Source organism: Pteropus vampyrus, unplaced genomic scaffold, assembly GCF_000151845.1.
Source record: "Pteropus vampyrus isolate Shadow unplaced genomic scaffold, Pvam_2.0 Scaffold511, whole genome shotgun sequence".
Lineage (NCBI taxonomy): Eukaryota > Metazoa > Chordata > Mammalia > Chiroptera > Pteropodidae > Pteropus > Pteropus vampyrus.
In genome coordinates, this window is record NW_011889292.1 from 271888 (window position 1) to 295638 (window position 23751).

Sequence of the window (23751 nt, forward strand, 5' to 3'; positions counted from 1 at the left end):
TAAAAATGATGATAACTATTACAAAAACTAGAAAACCCGACAGAGTTCGGACAGTTTTTAGTTAAGACGTAGTCTAAAGTCTGCCTCGGGAACCGTCTGAAATGTGTTTTGCGCGACTAACGTTTAGGCATCCTGTTCAAACCGATCTTCTTCCAGCAGAAACCGCACGGCGTCATCGAAGCCACGCTGGTGCAGCGACTCCAGTCCCGTCCTGCGTGGTGGGAACAGGACTTGCCTAAGCCTCGCCAAGTTTGCCACGGACAGCTAGGACACAAAGACAAAGCGAAGCTGCAGGAGATCACAGTGCGGGTCATCGTCTGCTGTTTCTGTAACCTCAGCTTTCTGATCGTAGATACGATACAGCGATTAAAAAACAATCAGGGGAAAACAATTCGACTGGAAGAGCTGACCCCACCCACAGACGAGATGCGAGTGTCTCGGCCTTGGCGCCACTGACGTTTGGGGCCAGATCATTCCCCGTGCTGGGGCGCCCTGGGCACTGCAGAGTGCTGAGCGGCACCCCAGTCTGCGCCCACTAGATGCCAGCAGCACCTCCCAGACGAGACAGCCAGACTCCGCTCCAGACAGTGCCAAGCATCTACTGTGTATAACACCACCCTGCTGAGAACTAGATTAAAGTAATCGATAATTTAATGTAAATCATTCAGTTGCGTCCCTACGTTTTTCTCCAAGATTTTTACATGATATCAATTACTGCCACCTTTTAAAACAAATAAATGCATTAATTTAAAATCACACTGAAATCCTGCCATGCTTATTGAACCCCCCAAAAGAAGTGAAGAAACAGAAAATGCTTCCTAAGTAGACAGTTATGAATGTAAAAGTGAACACTTGTCTGTTGCTACTCAGGCCCACATGTGTGACAGATGCTGGAAAGTATTAACACGCATACTACTGAGAAGATGCAATTTGCACGTAAAATTATCGATGAGCTTCCAAAGCTCTGGAAGCACGTGGAACGCTTTAGATTAGGACTCTTCAAGTATCGGCGAGTATAATCACTCACCGTCACGTCTTGATTGGCGACAGTGAGATGCAGATTCAGCTGCCCTTTGTCCCGCGGGGAGATGTCCGATCGTCCACTGAAGGGTGAGATGGTCACCGTCCGGCCCACAGGCAGGATGGGAAGGCTGTTGGTGAGGCCGCCATCCACCCACCTCTGCGGGAAGAGACACCCCACCATCAGCTCACACCAATGACGCACGTTTACGTGAGGAAAACGCTGGGATTTCTCAAGAGGACCGTTTCCTTGTGGCGCACTCTGGGCCTGGGGTGTGCTTACATTACTACTCATGAGGACTCGGCCAGCTGGGGACGTGTTTCGGAAGCGACACCGATCTCTGCGCATGTACCATTGACTCGCATATTAAGAACTTGACAGAATCAGCAATCCTCGCCAACTTTTTAAAACCTTTAACGCAATTATTTTCAGGAGGAGGTACCTATGGTTTTACTGATGACAGGGCATGTGTCAGAAGCCACGTGTAATTAGGCTGGAAGGCTCTCTTGAATCAAAGCGGAAAGCCAACTTTACGTTGACACGGCACAAACCATCCACCAGCACAGGGCATTCTGGCGTTTTTGAGAAGTGGACATCAGCAGAGAAACATTAACTCAGAACAATGTCTGCGCTGTCAGCCTGAAACCCAAAGCCGAGGGATGGACAGAGAATCTAAGTGAAGCTTCCAGAGGCTTCTGCAGAACCGTATCCTGCAAAAGGACAACTAAAGAAACACGACATTCCTGATGCTACCTATTTCAAGGCAAAAAGTCTCAACCCGTCCCTGAACGGACGTGTTAGCACAATCGGCCCTAACAATAAATGGACACACAAAACTCAAGTTCAGATTCCCCAAGTTATAAATCTGTCTTTGGAAAGATCCTTCAGTTGACAGAGGGGAAAAAAAAAAAAAAGTCTGCTGATGGTTGATAACCCCACATAAAGGAATCCAGCAAGGTCTGTACGCTGATTCATCGGAACGTTTAAAACGTAACGCAGAAAAGCAAAGCTGTGCGATTTAGCACGAAGATAGAGTCAAGTGGCAGAAACGGGTTAGTAAAAAATGTCCTGAACTCAGTTAAAACAGCTCATTCCTTTTTTCCTAATGTGTGTGTGTTTTTTGAAATGTCTTTCCTACTTGTTTTTATTTCTAAAGCTGGGGACTAAATGGTCGACATTGTTTTGTTTACAGTAGCCTTGGCCGGCCACAAACTCCTGGAAGGGGATCAAAGTAAATGGTGAAACTGTGTTGAAAACTTCTTTAGAGGGAACTTCATTTTGGTGGAGGAGAAATCATAGGTAGATTAGATAAAATTAGATTAAGTTAAAAAGCACTCATTATTTTTAAGAGAACATAATATATATTAGATAATTAAATTGCATGTATTATAAACTTGCCCATATCCTCATGTGTGCATATATGATATATATATATGTCTGTGTGTGTGTGTATACAGATATATATGTTAATATAAATGTATACATGGCTATAAACACAGTTTTAAAAAGCAAGTTTTTTCATCCGTGTGAATAATATATTTATTTTTTGCACGTGGCTAGTGAACCAGAGTCCATACTGGACAGCAGTCACTCTCAAGCTCTGCATCTTCTTATCAACCTGGCCCCTGCAGCCACCTAACCTCTCTGCACCTGGCCCTCATCTGTCCCTTTGAGACAAGCACCCCAGGGCCGACCAGGGAGGGACGGAAACCACAGGGGAAGCAGAGGAAACAGCAGGACAGGTCAAAGAGCAAAGTGCCAGGAGCGACGAGATCAGAACAGAGGCCACTCCCCACCCGTCGGCCGAGGGGTCTGTGACACTGGGACACTGGCAGCTCCTTGTGCACAGCGCCGCATGCCCCTCGACGGAGGAAGGATAAAAGACAGACAGTGGTGAGCGGTGGGACGGTGGGGACTCGCACTGCCCGGCAGGAGGATGGGATGGGGTGAAGCCCTCCACTGTTTGGGGGACCTTGTGTCCAGCACCCTGACAGCTCAGTTCTGCTTCTTGCTACTTACAGAAGGGGCTGTGAATAGGACTTTCTTGGCGGGGGGCGGGGGGCGGGAGGGGGAGTTTTTTACTCTTAGGAAAAAAAAGATAAAGTTTTTTAAGCCTCTGTAAAAAAGCAGCAGCGCAGTCCATCCGCTCAATCGTGAGAGCTTGACATCAATGCACCGTGTCCCCTCTACGTGACTTTTTTTGTTGTTATCAGAAACAAAAATGTTTCTGAAAAAAAAAATTATATAAACTGACTTGGGGCCACCCGAATAATTACGTATCGGACTCTTCAGAGGAAACGCGAACGCGGGGGTCAGTGCCGCTGTGTCAGTCTGAGCGCATCACCTGTCCTTGGTGCTCCACTGGCCTCAGCCCTGCGTAAAGGGGCACGAAGCTGCTCGCCAGAAGCACCTAGGGGCAGAGGATAAAGGGACAGGTCAGACGCACGGGCATTCAAATGCAGGCCACACAGCCGACACGTTATGTACTATAAAATTCTCACTTTTTAAAAAGGTTCACTATAAAAAATTAAGCAAATTCCATATCTTTCCAGCGCACAATTGGACACACTTAAATAGACAACGACATTGTTAATCTCTGAAAAGACCGTAAAGACGTGTACACAATCAGTGTCCCTGAGTCGATCGACGTCATCTCAGTAAGACGGGCGCTTTCATCGCAGAGGCCCAGGTCGTCACCAGGTGGAACCCCTGGTCACGGTAAGTTCCTCAGTGCGCACAGACGGCAAACACGTCGTTCCGGGTTCTGTGGCACACGGGGCCAACCCTTTCGGACCTGGGCTTTCACTCTGTAGACACACAAAGCCGCCTGGTGGTTACCGGGCGGATGAGCCTGCAGCTCAGGGATGTTCCAGTTTACGTCACCGGGATGTCGCTGAGGGACCAACACCTGTTATATGGATGTGTGCGGAGCTGGTGGCAGGTGGCGACGCCGGCGATGCTTCATCTCCCATTTAAAAAGTCGGGGAATTGGCCATTTCAGATGTCGCCATCTCTTCCCGCACCCGGCCTGGGGTGGCGGAGCATCCATCCGGGCATGAGCTTCGCCTTGCAGGCCAGCTTCTGAATCGCGAGAGTTCTGTTTGGGAAGACACAGCACTGGAGCCGAATATGTGAGCCACGATCTTCCAACCGATAAAGCGGAGAGTCTCCGGCTGTTTGTGGTCGGAGCTCAGGAGACTTTTTCCGGGCCTCTGTTACATGGAAGTGGATGGCGGCCCCGAAGCCGACCAGTGAACCATCTGTTGAGAATTCCTGCGAACTCCGAGGGCATTTTCCCCAGAGCGGTGGTTCTGTCGGTCTCGTTTCTGAGGTCTGCTCTCAAAGGCTGTTTTCTCTGAACCAAGACTGCAGGACGGACCCCGTCACCAGCTCACCCCGGTTTCTACGGGACCCCGCGCCAGGGTGCAGCCGGACACAGCGGGACACTGATTTCTGCATCATCCTGGACCTGGCGTCAACTTCCTCGCGCTGTGGCTGCGGCTCAGACACGTGACCTGGCCCCCCACCGCCCCGGGGAACAGGTCTGCGTGTTCCTGCAGCATCAGTCTGTCCTTCTCGGGCTGTGGACACCCGTGGACACCTGCTGGTGTGTGCCCTTCCCTGAGGTACAAGCGGACACCCCTGATGACAAGTGCTCCCCGTCTCCCTGGTGCCAGGCTAGGGCAAGGTGCCAGAACCCGGCACGAAATGAAGATGCAGGTATTAGGAAGCGTGAGACACGGGCCGCAGAGCCCCGAGGCAGGTGTGACGACAGACCACCTTTCACAGGATTCGCCAGCCTTCGACGACGACGTCACCAGTTTTTCAGACGCAGGCTGGTTATGGGCACGGTCACCGCATCAGCCTTCGCCAAATCTGGCCCGATCATCACTGGGCTCCACCTTAAAAAAAAACGTGATCACACACCCTGGGTGTGTCCTGCAAGCACGACATGGCCGGTTAACGAAGCCGTCCAGCGAAAGTCACCAACGGCGACGGCTGGACCAGTGTGTGACAGTGCACACTGTGAAATGCCAGCACTTAGAGGCCTTCGAAGAGCCAAAGACATTCTGTAAACATAATCATGTATTTCAGTCCGCGGCACAGACATACGTGCCCTGGAAAAAAAAAAAAGTCCGTACACTTAGAACCAGAATCACGTGAGTTTTTTCTTCTCCGTGTCAAAGTATCGTGGCAAGTTCGCGAGTTAATGCTTGCGGCTCCTGTGCAGCGTTTGGATGAAAAACGTCATCCAATGACTTTCCTACAGATAATAACAGTGAGCGTCCTCCCACATCACGCACAGAGTGCGCTGACCTGGAAAATACCTGTCGCCGCCCCATCGATGTGTTGGCTCTGTCCACCCTCCGTCTCCCTTCGCCTGGCTGCTGGTTTGGACATCGAGCGAAGTTTCATGAGAACACTAACTTTGGACACGAGAAGCGCCTTCGCTCATTCGTACTTAGCTTGCCGGCCTTTTCCTGCCATCGATTAGGGTTTTCTAAGGAAGGACATGAAGGCTGACGTTGGGAGGCCACCTAATAAAATATCCTGCGTAAACACGTGCTGTCGCTGTGTCTCCCGTCATTGTTCTCCTGGGGAAATTTTTCTCCCCAAGAAATCACAAAATGTCTAGAGCCGTGGTTCTCAGCTGGGGGCACCCAAGCCCCCCGGGGGATATTCACCGATGTCTGGAGACATCTGGAACGGAGACCGGTCATGCCAACCCCAGGACCTATGCCCCAGGCCCCGTGGCTTGGTTGGTCCAGCACTTTTAAGCATCATACGTGTGTTGAAGCACTGATTTGAGTTTTGTCTCATTTTTACTATACGATGATAAAAATAAGTTACTGACTTCCTGTAGCAACTGTATAAAACATTGCCAAGAGCATATGCAATTCACGTTCTGACTGCCTCTCCTCATTTCACATTTTCGAGAAAAGGGAAGTTTAGAAAATCATGTGGCCTGGCTTCCTGAGAGAATAAATTCTCAACAAGTTTCATTTATGCCTACAGTTTACTGTGACTTTAATGAGAATCTGGCTGTTTATTCAGAACCTGCTGCTGCCGTTGGAATTCAAAGGCAGCTTCAGATTTATCCTCCCGCAGTCTTCCCACGCTAATGACCGATCTTAAATTCCGTCCTGATTTCACCTTTGGGCAGCCAAACGTGAGAAGGCCCGGCTGCGGGAGCGTTCTCCCCACATGCGAGGAAATGCCGGGCATCGTACCAATGGCGACAGACGGCTTCTTCGCAACAGGGACGCCACTGTGCATGGAAGCCTCCTGGGCGCACGCGTCCAAGAGGATTCGGGGCTGTCCCGAGACCGCTGCAGGCCACAGATGCGCTTCAGCCTCAGACACGAAGAATGCGGTGATCTGCATGGGCGCGGACCGGAGCTGGTCTGCAGATTAGTGGAATTCGAAACGCTCTCCACGCGTCTGCGGAGGTGCCGTGTGACTTCCCTTTAAACAAAGGATTTACCTCCCCGAGTCCGCTCTGCTGCAAGCTAACGTTCAAATGCGCGTGGATCTCCTGATTGCATGTTTCCTTCTGAAAACAACAACAAAAACAAAAACAAAAAACAACATCCCAGAACAAAATCTGGAACTTAAATGAGTTGACGTGTAAAATGTACGCACTGGGACATTTGAGGGGGTAATTGTGAAGGGGCCCACAAATAGAGGAATCACAAAGTACCCGTGGTGAGCATGTGGCTCCTGGGGGCTGGGGAGGGTCCTGGGCCTGTGAACACTGTCGTCGGGGTCACCCTGCCCGGTCTCGGACACAAGGTCCTCCACGGGCTCTCTCTTTCTTTCCCGTAAGGACAGGCTGAGACTGTTCCGAATCTTTAAGTTCTGTTTCGCTTCTGACAAACAACTCCGTCTTCAAGTCACTTCTCTCGACTCACACTGTGCCATCATCGGCAGTGAAGGGACACCAGGCCCTCCTTCGACTCTGCTCAGAAGCTGTCGCATAAACACCCTGTCTCGTGGCTCTCCAGGTCTGCCCTGCGCAGACGCTGGGACGGGCCACGCTCTAGCGAAGCGCCCTGCCAGTTTATGACACGTCAGCCTGTCCTGCACTGTGCGACGGCGTGCGCCTGGCCTTCACGTGCGGCCGCAGCGGGTGGCCTGTACCGTCCATGGTCCTGCCAGGGGCAGGGGCACTCGGGAGCTTGGCACAAACGTGGCAGCTCTGTCCCCAGCTCCTTTTTCCTTCTGCCCCCGCCCCGCTCCAAGAATCGCCTACGGCAGAGCAGACTTCTTCCAGCAGGCACCTCAAGTCTCAGCGCCTCTGCCCCTCACCCAGTTCCAAAGCCACGTCCACACCTGCGGGTACTTCTTACACAGCACGCCTACTCCTCAGAAAATCATGTCCTGTCTTACTCCTTTGGGGCCGCTGTAACAAAACCCCATAAACTGGATGGCTATAAACAACAGAAATGCATCCCTCACAGTTCCCTAAGCTCGGAAGTCTAAGGTCAAAAGGTGAGCAGATTCGGAGTCTGCTGAGAAGTAAGTTTTTACAGTGTCCTCACCTGGTGGAGGAGGGCGGAGTGGGGGGAGGCTCACTGGGGCCTCTGATCCCACTCAGGAGGGCTCGTGACCTAATGTGATGCAGGAGCTCCAGGCCAGGCACCTACACCTGCGGTATTCCAGAAAAATTACCAGGAGGAGCAGGGCATGTGACATGCCATTTATGACTCGCAGGATGTGGATGCTTAAGCAGCGGTCCATCAGAGCTGCGGGAAAAGGTCCCCAAAGACGGGCCATGCTTCTGCCCATGAGCTGAGAGAGGGGTGATCTCGTGGGGAGCCACCGCCTGCCCAGCCAAGTGGGAGCGAGATGTGCTGCTTGGTTACGGGAGCAGATGACGCCCACAGGGCCAGGCACCTCCGAAAGCTCCTTGACACTGCCTGCATGGCTGCTGGCCGGGCAGCCAGCACTGTCCTGAGTACGTGGACGGGTTGTGCTCTGAGTGAACCCCGCGGCTAGTCACCTCCCAAAGGGGCCCAATACCTAATAGCATCACTAAGGGTTGGGAATCGGGGAACAAACTTTCAGTTTCTAGCAGTAAGTTAACTCACCATGGACGCAAGATCCAGAATACTATGGAAATCTACCCCAAATCAAACGGACCTTAGGGCCACATACTTGGTCAACTGAGGTTCTCAGAAAATAATCGGCTATCTTTGCAGCCATGAAATGAAATGTTTTCATGCCACTGGAAGTAAACCGTTATAATTTAAGCATGAATCGCCACACACATAAATTTGGAAACAAGGACAGTGGTGGAGAGGGAGGACACCACGGCTGCATGACCGGAGACGAGCAGTAAGGGGTGCAGGAACGACGTGAGTGAGAAGGGGCCGATGGCCCTCGGCCTGCGGAAAGAGCCGTGAATGACAAACGCGTGCATGGGGCTGGGCGCCGGTGCGTGCGCGCCTTGTTCCATCCTTTCAGTGTTTGCTAAGGGTTGGCTGTATTCAACGTGCACATGGGCGTTTCCTGTTTGAAACACGCGTGCACGTGCGTTACTCCGCGTGCGCTCCAGTCACACGGATGAGCTCATCTGCACCATGCAGCTGGGGAAACAGAGGCGCGAGACAGGAAGCCGCACGGGACGCTGTCGGGACGTGAAAGCCTTAGACACGGGGCCAGGAGAGGAACAGAAAGCGACGATGCAGGACAACACGAGAGGGGCTTCAAGTACACACACACGTGCACGTGTGCGCACGGACACGCACATGTGCACACACAGGCGCACACACACACACGCACACACACACACACATGCACGCCACAGGTTTCTAGCTGGATTTCCAGGCACCTAGATACCTTGTCTGTAATAAAAGGTGCAGTCGGCTGGTGAATAACGAAGAGCATAGCATTTTTTAAAAATCTCACTACTTAGTAAATGAATAAATTAGTTAACAATAATAATAATAATACTAAAAACCCATAGAAAAAGAACAAAGTTGTGAAGATCACCCGGACTTAGGACTTGCCCACGTTCCTGCACACTTGACCTTCTCCACCAGTGCACTGATTCTGAATCAACGTCTCTCCACCTGTCTGCCCCTGTCCCTGTCCCCGACAGACTTTCCAGGTGGTAGAAGGTAAACCCCAGGCCATGTGCACAGGGCCAGGTGTGCCAAGGTCCCTGCAAACTCGAGTCACACCTGTGGGCTGCTGTCACTCTTGGCTTTGGAAGCTCAGAAGCCTCCGGTCTCTACCTGAGGCTGTGGGAGTGCGGACAGGTGGCTTCTGTCCCTCCCCAGCGACCTGGACAGTCAGAACAGCCACCATCATGCGGTTCCAGCTCAGATAACATTGTCCCGCTGGTTTGTGCTTCAGTCAGGCCCACTGCTCAGGAGGGAGGTGACCTTCCCTCCCCGCCCGCTTCTCCCCGCCTTTGCCTCGTCTTCCCTCGGCCTTCCTCTCCTGACCCAAGCGCCTCCTGAGTATTCCGGGTGGAGGTTCAGGACGTTTTCCCAGCCGCCACCTGCTCTCCAGAGACAGTGCGTCCCTCCTCCCAGCTCCGGGGAAGGTTAGACGGCTCTGCTAATCCTTTCAAATTCTTCTTGTGTCATCTACGGTGACTGCCAATGATTCAGTTATCCTCCTCACAAGGTAGCGCACACTTGTCAACCGTTTCTCTTCTGTCCCACGAACTCAAGTAATTACACCAACTCTGTGAATAGTTACTATCTAAGACGAAGGCGACCAGCAGAAATCGTGTTCACTCACCGTGGTGGTTTGCCACTGCTGCTGTAATGAGTGAGCACAGACGGGCAGGCCGACGGCAACACGAACCCACAGCCCTGCAGTGTGGGGGCCGGGGCCCGGCACGCGCCTCCCAGAGCAAGGTCAAGGTGCTGGCAGGCCGGCCTTGCCAGCCAGAACCTGTGTCCCTGCTCGTCCAGGTACGGGCAGAGTTCCGTTCCGTCGGGCTGTGAGACTGAGTCCAGTCCAACCCCGACGCTGGCTGCCAGCGGCCGGGCCTATGGCTCCCGGCAGTCTCTGTGCGCCCCCTGCCACGAGCGCCCCCGCATCTCAGACAAGCAACGGCGTGGAATCCGAGAACGATCTCCATTTCTAAGGAGCCACGTGCCTGGTGCGGCTTCACCCAGATGACAGGATCACGGCCCCATCTGAAGGCCCTCACCTTAATGTCAACGACAAAATCCCTTTACCCCATAAGGTGAGCCAGTCACAGGTTCTAGGGATTTAGGTGTGGCCCTCTTGGGGGCCGTGATCCGGCCAGCCACATTCCCAGTAACAGCAACGGACAGGAAGGGACCTCGAGGCTGCCCGCCTGCCTGACATGCCAGCCAGCAGCTTAGACGTCTGGCCGGCAGTCCCGGTGGGGCCACTACCAAGTGAATTATTTCACCCACATCACTGAGCGTGTAGGATCCAGATTCTTTCTTCTCCTTTGTTTTAAATCGCGCCATCGTAATTGATGCCACCTTAGCTCATGTGTTTGTTTGTTTATTACACACAAACTGACGGGGCTGGCACTGTGCCCGGTGTGGGGACGACGCAGTGGACAGACACAGCGACTCTGCCCCCTTGGAGCGAACATTCTAGTGGAAGAGGATAGGTAAGAAAAACCGAATACGTGAATCGGCACAGTGCGCAGTGTGCGGACGCGTGATAACGAAATCGGATGGCTGCCGGGACCGCCCAGGGGAGAGTCGCCGAGAAGGGGACGCTGTGGGAAGAGGTCCCCTCTCGTTTTACGACATGACGACACACAGTCCTGTTCCCACACAGACCAGAAGCGCTGTTCCAACACGCTGCAGCGGCATTCGAGGTTCGTGGCACTCCAGCACGAGGGACCAGCCTCTCCTTTCAGATTTCGTAAGTCTACATAACATTATCATAAGATGACAGAAAAAAAAAAGTCTTTTTCTTAGAACGACTATTAATGCATTAACGAGAGACGGCGTCATCGGCACAGCGAGTACAAACATTCTAATCTCTCGAGTCACAAGAGTAATTTTCCTTGTCAGTTCAACATTTCATGAGGTGTTTCAAATTATATCATTCAAGTAGCGGGATGCGAACAGTAAGACTCGGGAGTGAGAATCCACGTGTTCGTCACGTAATGCGGGCGGACCTTCGACCCGTCGCTCGCAAGCCATCACCTTCCCCGGTACCTGGACACAGTGTCCGTTCCACCCGACGCTTGCTATGATTCCCACAAAAGGAAAAAGGGAAAATTACCCAGCTTTTCTAAGAAAAGTGCACGCCTTCTAACTTACAAACGTCACGTGTATTACTTCAGCAACCAAATCATCATCTGCAAATCAGCTGCCCAGGTATTTCCCAGAGATGCTGAATTCTCAACCAACCGACTCTGAAATATATTTGGATAAAAAGGCCTCAAAACGGAAAAAACAAAAGGGAACATTAGATCGAAAGGTTGAGACCCAGGTTCCAGGCAGGCGACCGGCTTCCCAGGATGGAGGCGGGCGTGGCGACATCACGAGGCACACGCAGCGGCAGCCCGGGCAGCCCCTGGAGCTGCCTGCCTGGACGGGCTGCTCCATCCGTCACACACAGAGCTCACCGCACGCAGCGTCGCAGGCGCGGCGGGCAACGCGGGCCGTGGACAATGTGGTGACACTCACTGCTCGTGAGGAGCACCTGCATCGGCACCGGCCGAGCCCCGACAGGAGGCGCGGCAGTTACCTGGATGAGGTCCTCCCTGGACGGGAAGCTGGAGACCAAGGCGTTCTCCCTGGTCTTGATGTCGCTGATGGACACGTGCAGGCGGCTGTGGGCCAGCTCGTGAGCGTCGGGAGGCAGCACGGACTCCATTCCGCTTCTGAAGGACAGAAAGCAGCCTGCGTCATTCACCCGTACGTACTGAACACCTCGTCACTGCTTCAGGGGGGCCGGGCTGGGCTTCCGGTTTACAAAGTGACCGCGACACGCTGCCCTCACACGCTCTGGGGGGACACGTACTACCCACCGGTGCGGTGCACACACACCTGAGTCGGGCCATGACGTCATAGCCGGGCGTGGCCCCCCCGAGAACTTGGCCTCGGGTCTCTTCAGCAAACGCGTAGACAAACCCCTTGAAGACCTGAGAGAGAGAATGAACGGGTGACTCTCCGTGTGTCCAGAAACCGCGTTGTGATTGAAGAAGCCTGGGCGGACCGCACAACGCGCCTGGTGCGGCACAGCCGGCGCCGTCTCTGGAGGCCGTGCTCCGTCACCGGAGCCCGGTCCCCACCCGGCCTGCCCCCCACCCAGCACTGCCAGCCGCCAGGCGAGCTGTGTTCTCCCACACCCAGCCTCTTCTTCCTCTTCTCTGTCGCCTCAGATGGCAATGCCCGCACGGGGCAGAGCCTCACGGGCTCCGTCCTCACTCATCCAGTGCGGTCTCCCACACACTTCACAGGCACAGCGACCCTGCTCTCCCACCCCGGCTCTGTGGCCGCGGGGACAGGACTGATTCTCAGCGCCACGCGAAGGAGTCCTAATGACTGTCGTTTTGTAGGCATCGAAGCGGTCTCTGGAGTCAGTCCTGGGCCCTGTCGTTCCATAACCATGTCCTGCCGCGGTCTAATGGCCGACAGGGCTGGTGCCACTGAAGTGGCCGCTGGCAGTTCACCTTCGTGTAATCGTGCAAGGTGGGTATAATCACCCACCTGCCAGGTAAGGGAACAGGCCCGGAGAGAGGAAGTATCTTTCCTCATACGTCATCAAAAATGAGGGTCAGAGCCAGGATTTGCACCCAGGCCCATGTTTCATTTATTAATTCACTCGGCACCGTGTTGGGCGCCACGCCCTGGGCTGGGCACGGGGACGGGGCGGGAACGAGACACGAAGCCGCTGCCCTCGGGAGACTTGGGCCTGCCCCCGCGAGCAGGTCACAGAGGTGGCAGAGCACCCGTGAGGGAGGCACGATCAAGCTGCCCCCTCCCCCAGGTCCCCAGAACCTGTGAACATGTGACTTCGCATGGCAAAGGGGACTGTGCAGGTGGGATGAAGTTAGTTTTGGAGATGGGAGGGGGCCCTGGATGCCCCAGGTGGGCCCGATGTCATCACACAAATCCTAATAAGTGAGAGGGGGTGGGGGTCAAGGTTCAAGGTTTGGGGGGGCCACGCTCATGCCTTGCAAGGTGCGGGCAGGAAACACGCACCAGAGACGCAGGCGGCCCCCAGAAGGTGGGAGGCGCAAGGAGTCAGACTGTCCCCTAGGGCCTGCGGGGGGCACATGGGCCTGCTGACACTGAGTGTAGCCCGCGAGCCCTTCACACGCTGACCCCGCCAGGACCGGCACAGCAGCAGCTCGTGCCATGGGTTGCAGCGGTGACAGGAAGCGGACAGAGTGGGCGTCCACATCCAGCTTCACGAGTCGCCTAGGCTGGGACCGAAAACAGGAATAAGATTTGGACAGGGAGCAGGTGGAAGGCGACGACCGGCAAAACCAGCGAGGGGACCGGCCCCGGGAGGCAGCTCGGACCTGGACGCCGGTGGCCGAGTCCACAGGGAGCCCGGTGCGGGAGCGGAGGGTCGGGGTGAGCAGCAGCTGTGTGTCTGGGTGAAAGCAGTAAGTGCCGGGAGGCAGGGGGGCTGCAGGCCCGCCTCCGCGGAAGGGGCTCTGGGCTTCTGGCTGAGAAAGGGGCGCGGCCCCCCAACGTGAGTTCTCGGCCACACTGCCCGCCTAGCCTATTTTCCTGTATTAATTTTAGTCACAAACAACACACCCTGGCCAGACGGGACATTTTCTAAGCAATGGACAGACCCGCGCATCCCGTGCTGTCTGACACCCTGCTTGGGAACTTGGGGGGCGGGGGGGGGCTGAGGAAAGGCTCCCACAGTCAGCTCTGCACACAGCAACGTCTAAATTTGCCTGCCTCCCAAAATACACCGGCGTCAGGTGCTCCTCTTAATTATATAAGCCTAAGCTCAGAACTGGATTAATTACTCATATTTGTCACAGCACCGCAAAGCTCAAGGACCTCACACCGTCAGCGAGAACAGAGCTAACGGATTGGAGTGGGTAGAAATACTTTGCTCAACAAACTCAACAGCATCCTCCAAGTGCTATGTTTCAAACGCTAAAACAAAAAGAAAGAAAATAACTAAGTCAAATGGCCACACGTTTGTTTTGAGAAAAGGAGGAAGGAGGGTGCCCTAGGTGAATAAACAGCCGTTTTCTGGAAGGTCTCACAATTAGGCAATGGACCTGGGTCTCCAACTGATTGAAAAAAAATAAGAACAGGTGATCCGATTTGAAAATATGGTGATTCGAGTGTCAAGTTCAGGTAAACCAGTCAACGTGTGAGAATCACAGGATTCCGGGGTGGTGGCTGTTACAGTGCGGTCTTTGCACAGCACCTCAAATCTAAATCACACCCAGCACGGTTCTAAATCTGCTGAGGATTCGAAAGCAAGGCTGCCAGCGCCAAAACCGAAGGAAAGACGGCTTCGCGAACGGAAAGCTCTGGAAAGGAGCTAGCCTGCACCTGTACCCTGTGATCCTGCTGTTTTGGGGGGCGTTTCCATACCCGATCCCTACTTTCCCTGACCCACGGTTCTCCACGTGTGCAATCTCCACAGATTTTAATCACTATTTTGGTTCCCTATTCAGCAACCGCATAAAGACTGAAAGAAAAGTGGCTTTGTGAGTGACTAGCCTTACATTCAGTTTCTCTTCTATGAGCAACACAGCGTAGATTTGAAAACAGGATTTTTGATGTTTAAAATGTGGTAGTTTTTTTCCGACAACATGGATGGGCCTCGAGATAACCATGCCGAGTGAAATAAGCCAGACAGAAAAAGTTGAAAATCACATGATCTTACTTATACGCGGGATGTAAACGTAAAAGCAACAAATGAACAGGACAAGCGAGACTCATGGACACGGACAATGGATTAGTGGTTATCAGAGGGGAGGGGGCAGGGGGAGGGAGAGGTAGGTGGGTTAAAGGGAGTCAAATACGTGGTGACAAAAAGAAATTTAACTATGGGAAGTGAACACGCAGTGGAAATATATATATGCCTGACTATTAAAAAAAAAGGTAACTTCCAGTTATAAAATAAAAAAGCCGTGGAGATGTAACGTATGGCATTGTGAATACTGTTAAAAAATAAACTGAAATGTGGTAGTTTTAAAATTTGAACCCATTTACCCGAGAATTTTAACCCATCTCCCGTTTGCCCCGAGAATACTCGCCCGCGGCACTTGAGGATGCGGCTTTAACCCGATCACAGTCCTGCCCTTGCCCCCAAAGTCTGCCAAAAATCACCTCGATTTTATTATCATTCTCACATCGCTCTGGTGTAGCCGTGGTCTCTGGAAGCAAATGACACCGTTCTATTTACAGTAGTGGTGTCTGCATGTAGAAAACATAGTAACTCCCGGTGGCTGAAAACGCCAAATCCTAGAAAACGCAGCGTTCCCACACGTGATGTTAAGATCGTTCTCCAACAGTTGTTAGCGAGATTCATCTGATGGATCCGATTTACCTATACCTTTCTGTTACATTAGGATTAGAGACAAGTTCTGTTTAGAAATAACTCTAGTAACAGTTTTGACATTTCACACTGAAAACCAGTCAGATTTGCTTCAGCCTCAAAGAGCACGTTTACATAAAATTACATGAACCCTGGCAGTGAGCTGCTCTTTTTCTTCTAAACGGGAAATGGGTTAAATGCGACTTAAATTCATTCTTGGGCATGAATGTGTTAATCGGTATTTGATTATTACTCAGAGCCACTTGAGGACGTAAATAATGAACTGATACAAGATTCTCCACCTACAGAAACCGGCTCTCCAAGTCAGCGAATGCGTCATCACGGTGGAGAAACAGAACAGAGATTTATAAAACAGGGATTGCATTATATGAAATACTTAACGAAGGCATATTTTTATTACTTCTGGATAAATTTCTTGGGATTCAAGGCTTTCTGTACCGTGAGAATGAAAAACAAATGAAATTGTAATATTGTTCCACTTAATAGAAGTTACAGGCCCACATTTTAACGTCTACGCCTGTCTGTGAACACGATGGACCTGTGCTCATGATCAGATAAGGAAGAAGCAGCCTTTGCTTGAAACACAGCTGGAAACTTAAGACTAAATAAACATTCAAGAGTAAAATAAATCATTATTATTTCCTGTCTCATTGTCAGCCAAAATAATCTTCTTTCCTAAATCCAGAGCACAGATCTCTATTGATTAAATTTTAAAAGAAAAGTTGTAACCTTTTATGTTTCCCAGGCAAAGGATTATTTCTCTGCAATTAACTGAGTAGTGTTAACATTCATCTTTGTTGTTCAGTCTTAATTTCTTGCCGAGCAACACAGCCCAGTTACTACTTAATTACCTCTATTTTTTCTGGTGCTGTTAGCAGAACGGAAGCCACCAAGGATCCCGCAGAAGCCCCAGCAAAGGCCTTCACATCCTTCAGGAGCTTTCTGCCATGTCTGCAGAGGGCCGATGCTGCCCCCAAGTGGTAAATTGCCAGAAACCCACAGGCTGAGAAGGACAAGTTGATGGGCTTCATGCCACCTGTGAAATTGGCCACACAAACAAAAATGCTTTAAGTTGGTACACTCTATTCCACATGCTGTACAGTCTTACGGTGATCGCAAACCAGGCCTTTCTTTAAATATATATATATATGTATATGTATGTGTATATATATATGTATATATATACACATATATATATATATGTCTCTGTTTTAAACACTATTTTCAATTAAAGGAATTAAACAGCAATTCTCTCAAGGAAAATCCACCCCCACCTTGACCCAATAGTTTTATTAATCGATTAACTTTTGCCCCATCTCGCCTTGACCCAATAGTTTAATTACAGAAAAGTTACAACATTCCACACTTGTTCGGTAGATTACGTGATCTGCTATTTAATTACTTCGCAAGAAACAGATTGATAATTCCAATTGGCAAGGCATGTGTTCTTTTTTTCTTGACCTTTAAACTTTTGGGGAGAGGGCTCTATTGTGGAACGGTAAAACCCATAGAGTGTAGCACATCCCAAATGAAGGATATGTTTGCTTTTTGCAAGTGCGGCACTAACTTTCAAATAGAGGTCCTGCCTCCTCCCTCCCGTTTCCTGTCCGAGCATCCAGATTTTTTTTGAAAAACTGATGCCACGATTATTCAATAATGGAATAAGCAATTATTCCATGCACTATAGTTTCTCAAGACAACCTGAAGTCATGACTGCCAAAGACAATTAAAGGCTCAAAGAAATGTCATCCGCACCACCTGATACCTGTAACAAATTAACTATAAAACTGCTTGTTGAGGACTCAGTGCGCAGGATTTCACCACGTGGATGAAATGGTGCCCCCCAAACGCTGCTCACATGGAGGCTCGCAGGGCTTCCCTCGGAGAGGCGGGGAAGGGGGAGTCCCAAGACCCCAATTCCGGGACGTTCGGAGTAGGCACATGGCCCGGGCCTCAAATTTGGAAACCTAAGGCACCTGGCTGGGCCCTGCGCCCCGGTATTGACTTCTGCAGATTGCACCGTGAGGAGCGGGGGAGAAGGGCGGGATTTCCGTCCCCAGGCGGCAGGCCGGGGGCGCGCAGGCCCAGTGTCCACCCGGGGTTTGGCGCGCGGGGGGTTTAGGGATGTGCCAGACCCCACCCGCGCGTCCCTGGAGCAAGCCCTGGGGGCCGCAGCCCACCCCTCGCCCTTCCCCGCTGGTCCCTCGACCCCGCGCGCCCCGCCCTACCAATGCAGGCCGAGCCACTTCCGTGTAGAACACTGCCCCCCACCCCCAACCCCGCGCTATAACCGGAAGGCGGGGCCGGGCCGTCACTCAGCGCAGCCCCGCCCACCAGGGCCGGAGGTCCCGCGGAAGGGGCTGGGCCGGCGTGCCCGCGCGCGTCTGTGACGTCATCACGCCGACGCGGGCGTCAGCTAGGCCCCGCCTGCTCCTTTTAAAGCGCTGGACTCATCATGGCGGCACGCACTCTGCCGCTTGGCGCGCGCTTCCCCGAGTGCGGGTAAGGGGCAGGACTTTCTAGTCTGCAGTCGTGCTGTCTTCGGACACCTGGTCCCTGTGCTCCGTTTAGCACCCTCTACGGGCTGGTCCTCACCGGCGAGCCCACTGACCCTGAACGACCCTCAGCTCGGCGCACCGGAAGTGCTTGACCCTGTCCGCGTCTGTATCCCGGATGTGGTTCTCTTTCCCCACCCTCGGGGCGGTGCAGCTGTTTCGGAGGGCGGGCCCCAGGCCCGAATGCCACCCAGTTTGGCAGGGCCTATTTATGGCTTTCGTCTACGCGTTATTGGAAAGGCCAGACTGGGGCCTTGGACATCGTTCGTGCCCTCAGTCAGCCTTAGGCTTTGTGACGTTGGGCAGGTTGCATAACCTTTCTGAACTTCCCAGGTGACTCAGCTGCCAGAACTCCCAGTCTTCCAAAATCGCACAGCTCCTGCTGCATAGCGTGCCCTAAACAACAGCCATTGTTTCGTCTGGCGGCGCCCCTGGCTCTGGACGGACTTTAGAAGCTGCTTTAAATGGGGGCCACGCCGGCTGACATCCCCACCCAAATCGAAAACCCTGACAAATCTTTCCAAAAACAATGTCTTCCCTGTTTAATCCTAATAACCAAGCCTGGCGGGATCTCAGATTTCCTGGTTGAAGAGTCTCCAGGTTGTCCTTTTAAAGGACAGATTGACTTCTCACCGAAGCTACAGAAGGAGAATCTGAAAAAAAGCCGGACTGGCTCTGCCTTAAGCAAAACGGGGAGGGGCCTTTACTCTGGTCTTTTTCTTTCTCCTCCTTTTGGAATGCCAGGCACCTGACCTCTGCCCCACAACACTGTAAGCGGGAGCCATGGTTGCGAAGGCTGAGGGAGAGGCTTTGTTTCTAGTTCCTAGAAATAGCCTGCAAGACCGCTGATCCTGTTGAAGACATCCTGTTGCCTAAGCATCGCACACCTAGTTACCCTGAATCCTTTACTACCCCTAGACATCAGTGCAGGGGAGGTGAGGTGTACATCAGGGAGACAGCGGGACAAACTCTCTGAGCCTTCACCTTCCACTGCTCTGCTAGACTGTAGTCTTCCCACGAGGGCACGCTCCAGGAAGTGTCTTTGGAAGAAGGAATCCCAGGCTTCACATCGGATCTCCTGAAGCAGAATCTGCTTTTTTTTTTTTTTTTATCAGAATCCCCACGGGCTGCTCCGTGTACTAAAGTTTAACTCGAGGGGTGATCTGGTTTAAAGTGATGTGGTGACATCGAAAGTTTAAGGAGAGACAAGTCCGCAGAGCCAGAATCAGCAGTGGTGGCCATAGAGCTACTGGGGCCTCCTGCATTTGGCAGTGTGGGTGGACTGATTCAGAAGATGAGGGAAAATGTGTCACGGGGCAGTCTGAGTGAACACCACGATTATGGGATTCTTCGCTTAAAGGAGAGACAAGAGCACCTGCTATTGCCACACTCACTGGTGAGTCAGACGCTATTGAATTTAAGTCTCATGGGAAAAGTGTTTAAAGAGTTCCATACGCTTTCAAACCCTGTCTCCTTGTTTCTCACTTCTATGCCATATCATATTTTGTTACAACTAATTAAGTTCAGCTCCCTAAGGTAAGGAAGAACATCAAGTTCATGTTTGTCTTTGTAATCTCAGTGCCAAGCATTATGGCACAGTGCGTGATCAACAAATACTTGTTTTGCATGTTGGATTTCAGTCAATTACTCATGTGATGTGAGTATATAGTAATTTAATTGCTCTATAAGAACATTTTTCAGTAATTCATTTGCTTGCTTTTGCTTCTTTGGTTTTCTTAGTAATTTCGTTTTGAGCTGGTTTATTTAGCCATTTATCAAACATTTATTAGATATGCATTGCCGAGCAAAGTCTGCTGGCACAGGGCGTACAAGATGGAGAAGAATTCAGTTCCTCTTCATCAGGGATGTAGAGTCTGGCGGGCAGGTAGCCATCCGATGTGTGACTCCAGAGGCACCGTCTGATGCTGGCGCTGGCACAAGGCCACACACAGCTGCTCTGGGTGTGCACGCTGAGGACAGAGCACGGAACCCTGAGCTCTGGGAGTCCCCTAACGAGCACCTGGCACACAATCAAAGTTCCTGAGCCTGACAGCTCCTTCCCCCACGCCCGGCCTCCTCCCACACGGCTGTATCACATGCTACGGAGGGAGGGAGAAAGGTACAGGTCCAGGAGCTTGTCACGCCTCTGCCCGGGGACAGGACCTAAGCCCCGCCTCTCCTCTTCCAGTCTGCTCTCCAGCTGCTGCTCTTAGTTTCCAGTCTTGGCATCTTGACACGCGTTAGTACCTCTGTGGGCTCACGCTGGCATCGCCCCCGAAACACCCTCATCTGCCGTCCTGCTGCTAACTCTTCATCTTGTCGCCTCCTCCCAGAATCTCGTCTGGTGATCCTGCTGACCTGTAAGGACTAGGGGCAGGCACTTGGATTTCTGGAGCACATAGCAGAGCCCTTTCCACGGGGTGTCAGGTAGTCACTCGTGTTGGCATGGCCTCTGTGCGTAGTTGAAGCAGTCCCTTGTTTTGAGAGTAGCACAGGATTCAGAGAAAGGCGCTTTTGCAGTCATGGAGTAGAGCATCTCATCTGAACCCACAGAACGAGGCCGCATCCCTTCCCACTGACTGCTGACTCTAAGGCTGACAGAGCAGAAGCCGTCATCCGTGAGCGCCACCACGTGCAGGGAAAGAAGAGGCCTCTTGGAGGGAGTCTGGGCTGAGAAGGAGAGGTGCTTAGGTGGGCTGGCATTTCTGCAGCCTGTGCATGTAACTGTGACCGTCCCCGACACCCCCGCTGCACCTACCCTTTCTGTTTCCTTCAGCCACTTAGAACTGAGTTTTTACATCTCACAAGCAAAGCAGTTCTTACTAACACGTTTTTCCCATTGCACGTGTTTTAGAAATATGCCGGAAGAACGATTGCAATTGATATTCTATTCAACTGTAAGACAGAGCAGCTAAGCTTTCAAAACTTTCATACTCCAAAAATGTCAATAAAAAAGGAGTTCAGATCTTTGGTAGCGTGGTGGTGGTGTTCTGAGGTGGTGGTAAAGTCCCCCAGAAACATAGTCTCTGTTCTCCGCCTGTGTACTTGGTTGCAAAACAGATATGTCCTTGACCTAGGCATGGACCACAGTTAACGCATATGATAGGAAATAGCCCTTGTCATCCTTCTAACAGTTTCTTTACGGTGGAGAAGATTATTGGGAAAATAACATCAGTGGCAAATCAGTGGTATTGTTGACTGCTAAACAGAATGTCAGCTTTGGTGCCCGATGCTTCATGAAATTCAGCAAAATACTCTAATTTGGAGTACGGGAGCTAATCACTACTGATGCTGGTAAGAAACACCCTAATTGCTAAAACATCCAATTTTCTAATCACCTAATTTCAAAGAGACAAAACAAAGATTTCGGTCTGTTTTGTTTTTGCATCTACTCCCTTTCACCAGAGTCTTAGTAATAATTACCGAACGTCTTGACTGCCCTTCACGCCAATTCTTAATACGCGTTGTCTCACACGACTGTCATGGCAGTGAGAAAGGTCGGGAGCTACGGTAAATCGAATTTAGAGTTAACGGAATTTTCCGACTTGCACACAGAGGCGGAGGTTGTCAGCCCAGGGCTCGTTAATTCAGAAGCCTGTACTCAGAAGCTCCTTCCTTACACTGGTCCAGAAACGAATTCACGAAAGATTCGGGCTTCACTGCGTACCCAGTGCCGCAGGGTCCGGCACGATGCGTGTCAGAGCCTTGTTCTCTTTCAAGTCTTCCTCTGGTCAGAATTATAATGTCCACGAATTTAAATGTTCATGATATCCCTCAGAAGTGACGACAGTCCCTCATAAACAGGACATATAAATTTGTTTATTTTTAACATTTAGAGAACTTGCTCACATCTGGAAAAGAAAAACATGGGAACTCGGCAATTAAAACTACCCTTAGTCCATTTATCAGTGACGGCAATAACTCCTCTTGATCACTCCTGTTCCTGGAAGCCCTGTCATAAAGAAGGTTATTGTAAGAAGAAGTAATTTCCATTAGAAGCAAAGATGCGAGAGGGGATCGTTTCACTGACCCAGGTCTCAGCTCCACATTATACATCCAGTCATTTGCCTTCATGGTTTTGCTCACCCTGTAAATAAACTTTATTTCGTGTCTAAGGTATGACAAGGACTGGACTGGAGTAGGCATTAGAAGTTTTCTTTAATCTTAAGATAAACTGTCCATTTCTAGCTCACTATTGTTCCTGCTGGGATGTCTTCGTACATTTTCCTGTCCCACTAATTCCCCGTAAATGTTTAAGGCCTAAGTCAGGCTCCACTGCGTCCGTATACCCTCTGGGAATACATTCCATCACCTCTGTCAGTAGGAGCCACACCCTGTTTCTTCTCAAGCACAAGGCAGTGGCATTTAGGCTCTCTGGTCTTGACTGGGATGTAGTCCCTTTGGAGCAGGGACTGTGTTGTGCTTCTTGGTGTTCATGGCACCTAGAAGGGAGCTCAAGCACAGTAAATGTTTATAAAGGTCGGGAATCTTTGGGCTCCTATTTCGGGTGTCCGCCTGACTTAAGCAAAAGGAAAATTGCTAAGTCAAATAATGCAGTGGCGTAGAGCGAGGTAGGGCTCTCTGCACATGTGGCTGCATCTGGCACGCGAGGGGTGCCACTTTCTGTTTTTCTCTTAGCTTCATTCTGCGGGGAGGACATGCCCAGGAGGCCGGTGGCAGCCCTGCAGCTCTCATGGTTTATCACCAGGGAAGTTCAGCTTTCACTGCTCACCTTTTTTTTTCTTTTTTTTTTTTTTTTATCACATGCAAGTCCTCAGAAAGTTCCTTGTGAACAGTAAAGAGATACAGTGACGTGAGGCCAGGACGGGATGGGCCAGTGCGGAAATGAACGGAAGCCCTGCCCAGTGCAGATGCAGTCGGCCGGCCACGGCCTGGGAGGGAGTGTGGCAGCCCAAACCAGCACGTCCGCTACAGCCAGGAAACATTCGTCGAATTCAACGCAAGCAGCAAATGCAGGTACGGTCTCTATATGGGACAAATTTTTATTTAGCCCTTTAGTTGTACAGTAAACTACATAATATATATTCATCTGCGGAATATTCCCCCAAACAGATAAGAACAGAGCTGTGATCTCTGGTGCATCAGAAAGTTAGCTGCAACGTGAGATACGTTGAGATGACCAGTAAACGTTGTTTGGCACACGTGTCGTTCGGCGTGAGTGAGCAGTCGTCGTCCCGGCATTTTTCTGTGACGTGGGCTATCTGAGGAGTTAGCGATGCTATGAGACTCCTGCTCACCGGCTCACGAACGTGTCATGAATGTGTTCATGTGACAGGTCCCTCAGCGGGAGCCTGGGGCACTCGCAGTCGTGGGAAGGGTCTTACCAGCCATGCAATAGGGTCCGAGAGGTCGTCGTTAAATGAGTCTTTGCTTTTGACGGCAGTGACAGCGATGACGGTGCCCCTCTCCCCAGAGCATTGCGTGTGCCAGGAAGTGAGCCCCGATATGTTCCCAGCACCTCTGCTCTGGGAAGAGAGCACGGTCGCCATGTGGTGGGTGTCCACTCACGAACCATAGTTTATGTTAAAACCAGGAATAAATACACCACGCAGACTTTCCAGAACATTCTTTACGGCATCTTTGAATTTCTGTGACAACATCACTCAATATCCCAAACTATACAGATGCATTCCCTGCCTGGAAAACTAC

The 23751-nt window shown here is 51.4% G+C and overlaps 1 protein-coding gene and 1 long non-coding RNA gene across 6 annotated transcripts in view; one reads left to right on the plus strand and one right to left on the minus strand.

Annotated features, from left to right (window-relative positions):
- Positions 1-6: 6 nt before the first annotated feature.
- On the minus strand, positions 7-17799 carry PNPLA4 (patatin like phospholipase domain containing 4). Of its 4 annotated transcripts, none has more exons than XM_011383323.2 (7): positions 17755-17799; positions 16378-16562; positions 12028-12122; positions 11726-11861; positions 3366-3431; positions 1028-1180; positions 7-264 (listed from the first exon to the last, which is right to left on the minus strand). In XM_011383323.2, exons 2-7 carry the CDS (start codon positions 16555-16557, stop codon positions 124-126), a joined length of 771 nt encoding a protein of 256 aa, XP_011381625.1. In that variant the 5' UTR covers positions 16558-16562; positions 17755-17799; the 3' UTR covers positions 7-123. The 4 variants fall into 4 exon arrangements, with proteins under 4 accessions (XP_011381625.1, XP_011381622.1, XP_011381624.1 ...); XM_011383320.2 differs by lacking the exon at positions 17755-17799 and adding an exon at positions 17385-17733; XM_011383322.2 differs by lacking the exon at positions 17755-17799 and adding an exon at positions 17292-17733.
- Positions 17800-17961: 162 nt separating this feature from the next.
- Positions 17962-23751, plus strand: part of LOC111732999 — a 122864-nt gene continuing 117074 nt past the window's right edge. For both annotated transcript variants that reach the window (XR_002777784.1, XR_002777783.1), the window contains exons 1-2: positions 17962-19477; positions 22853-23058. This is a non-coding gene — a long non-coding RNA (uncharacterized LOC111732999). The remainder of the gene's footprint in view (positions 19478-22852; positions 23059-23751) is intronic.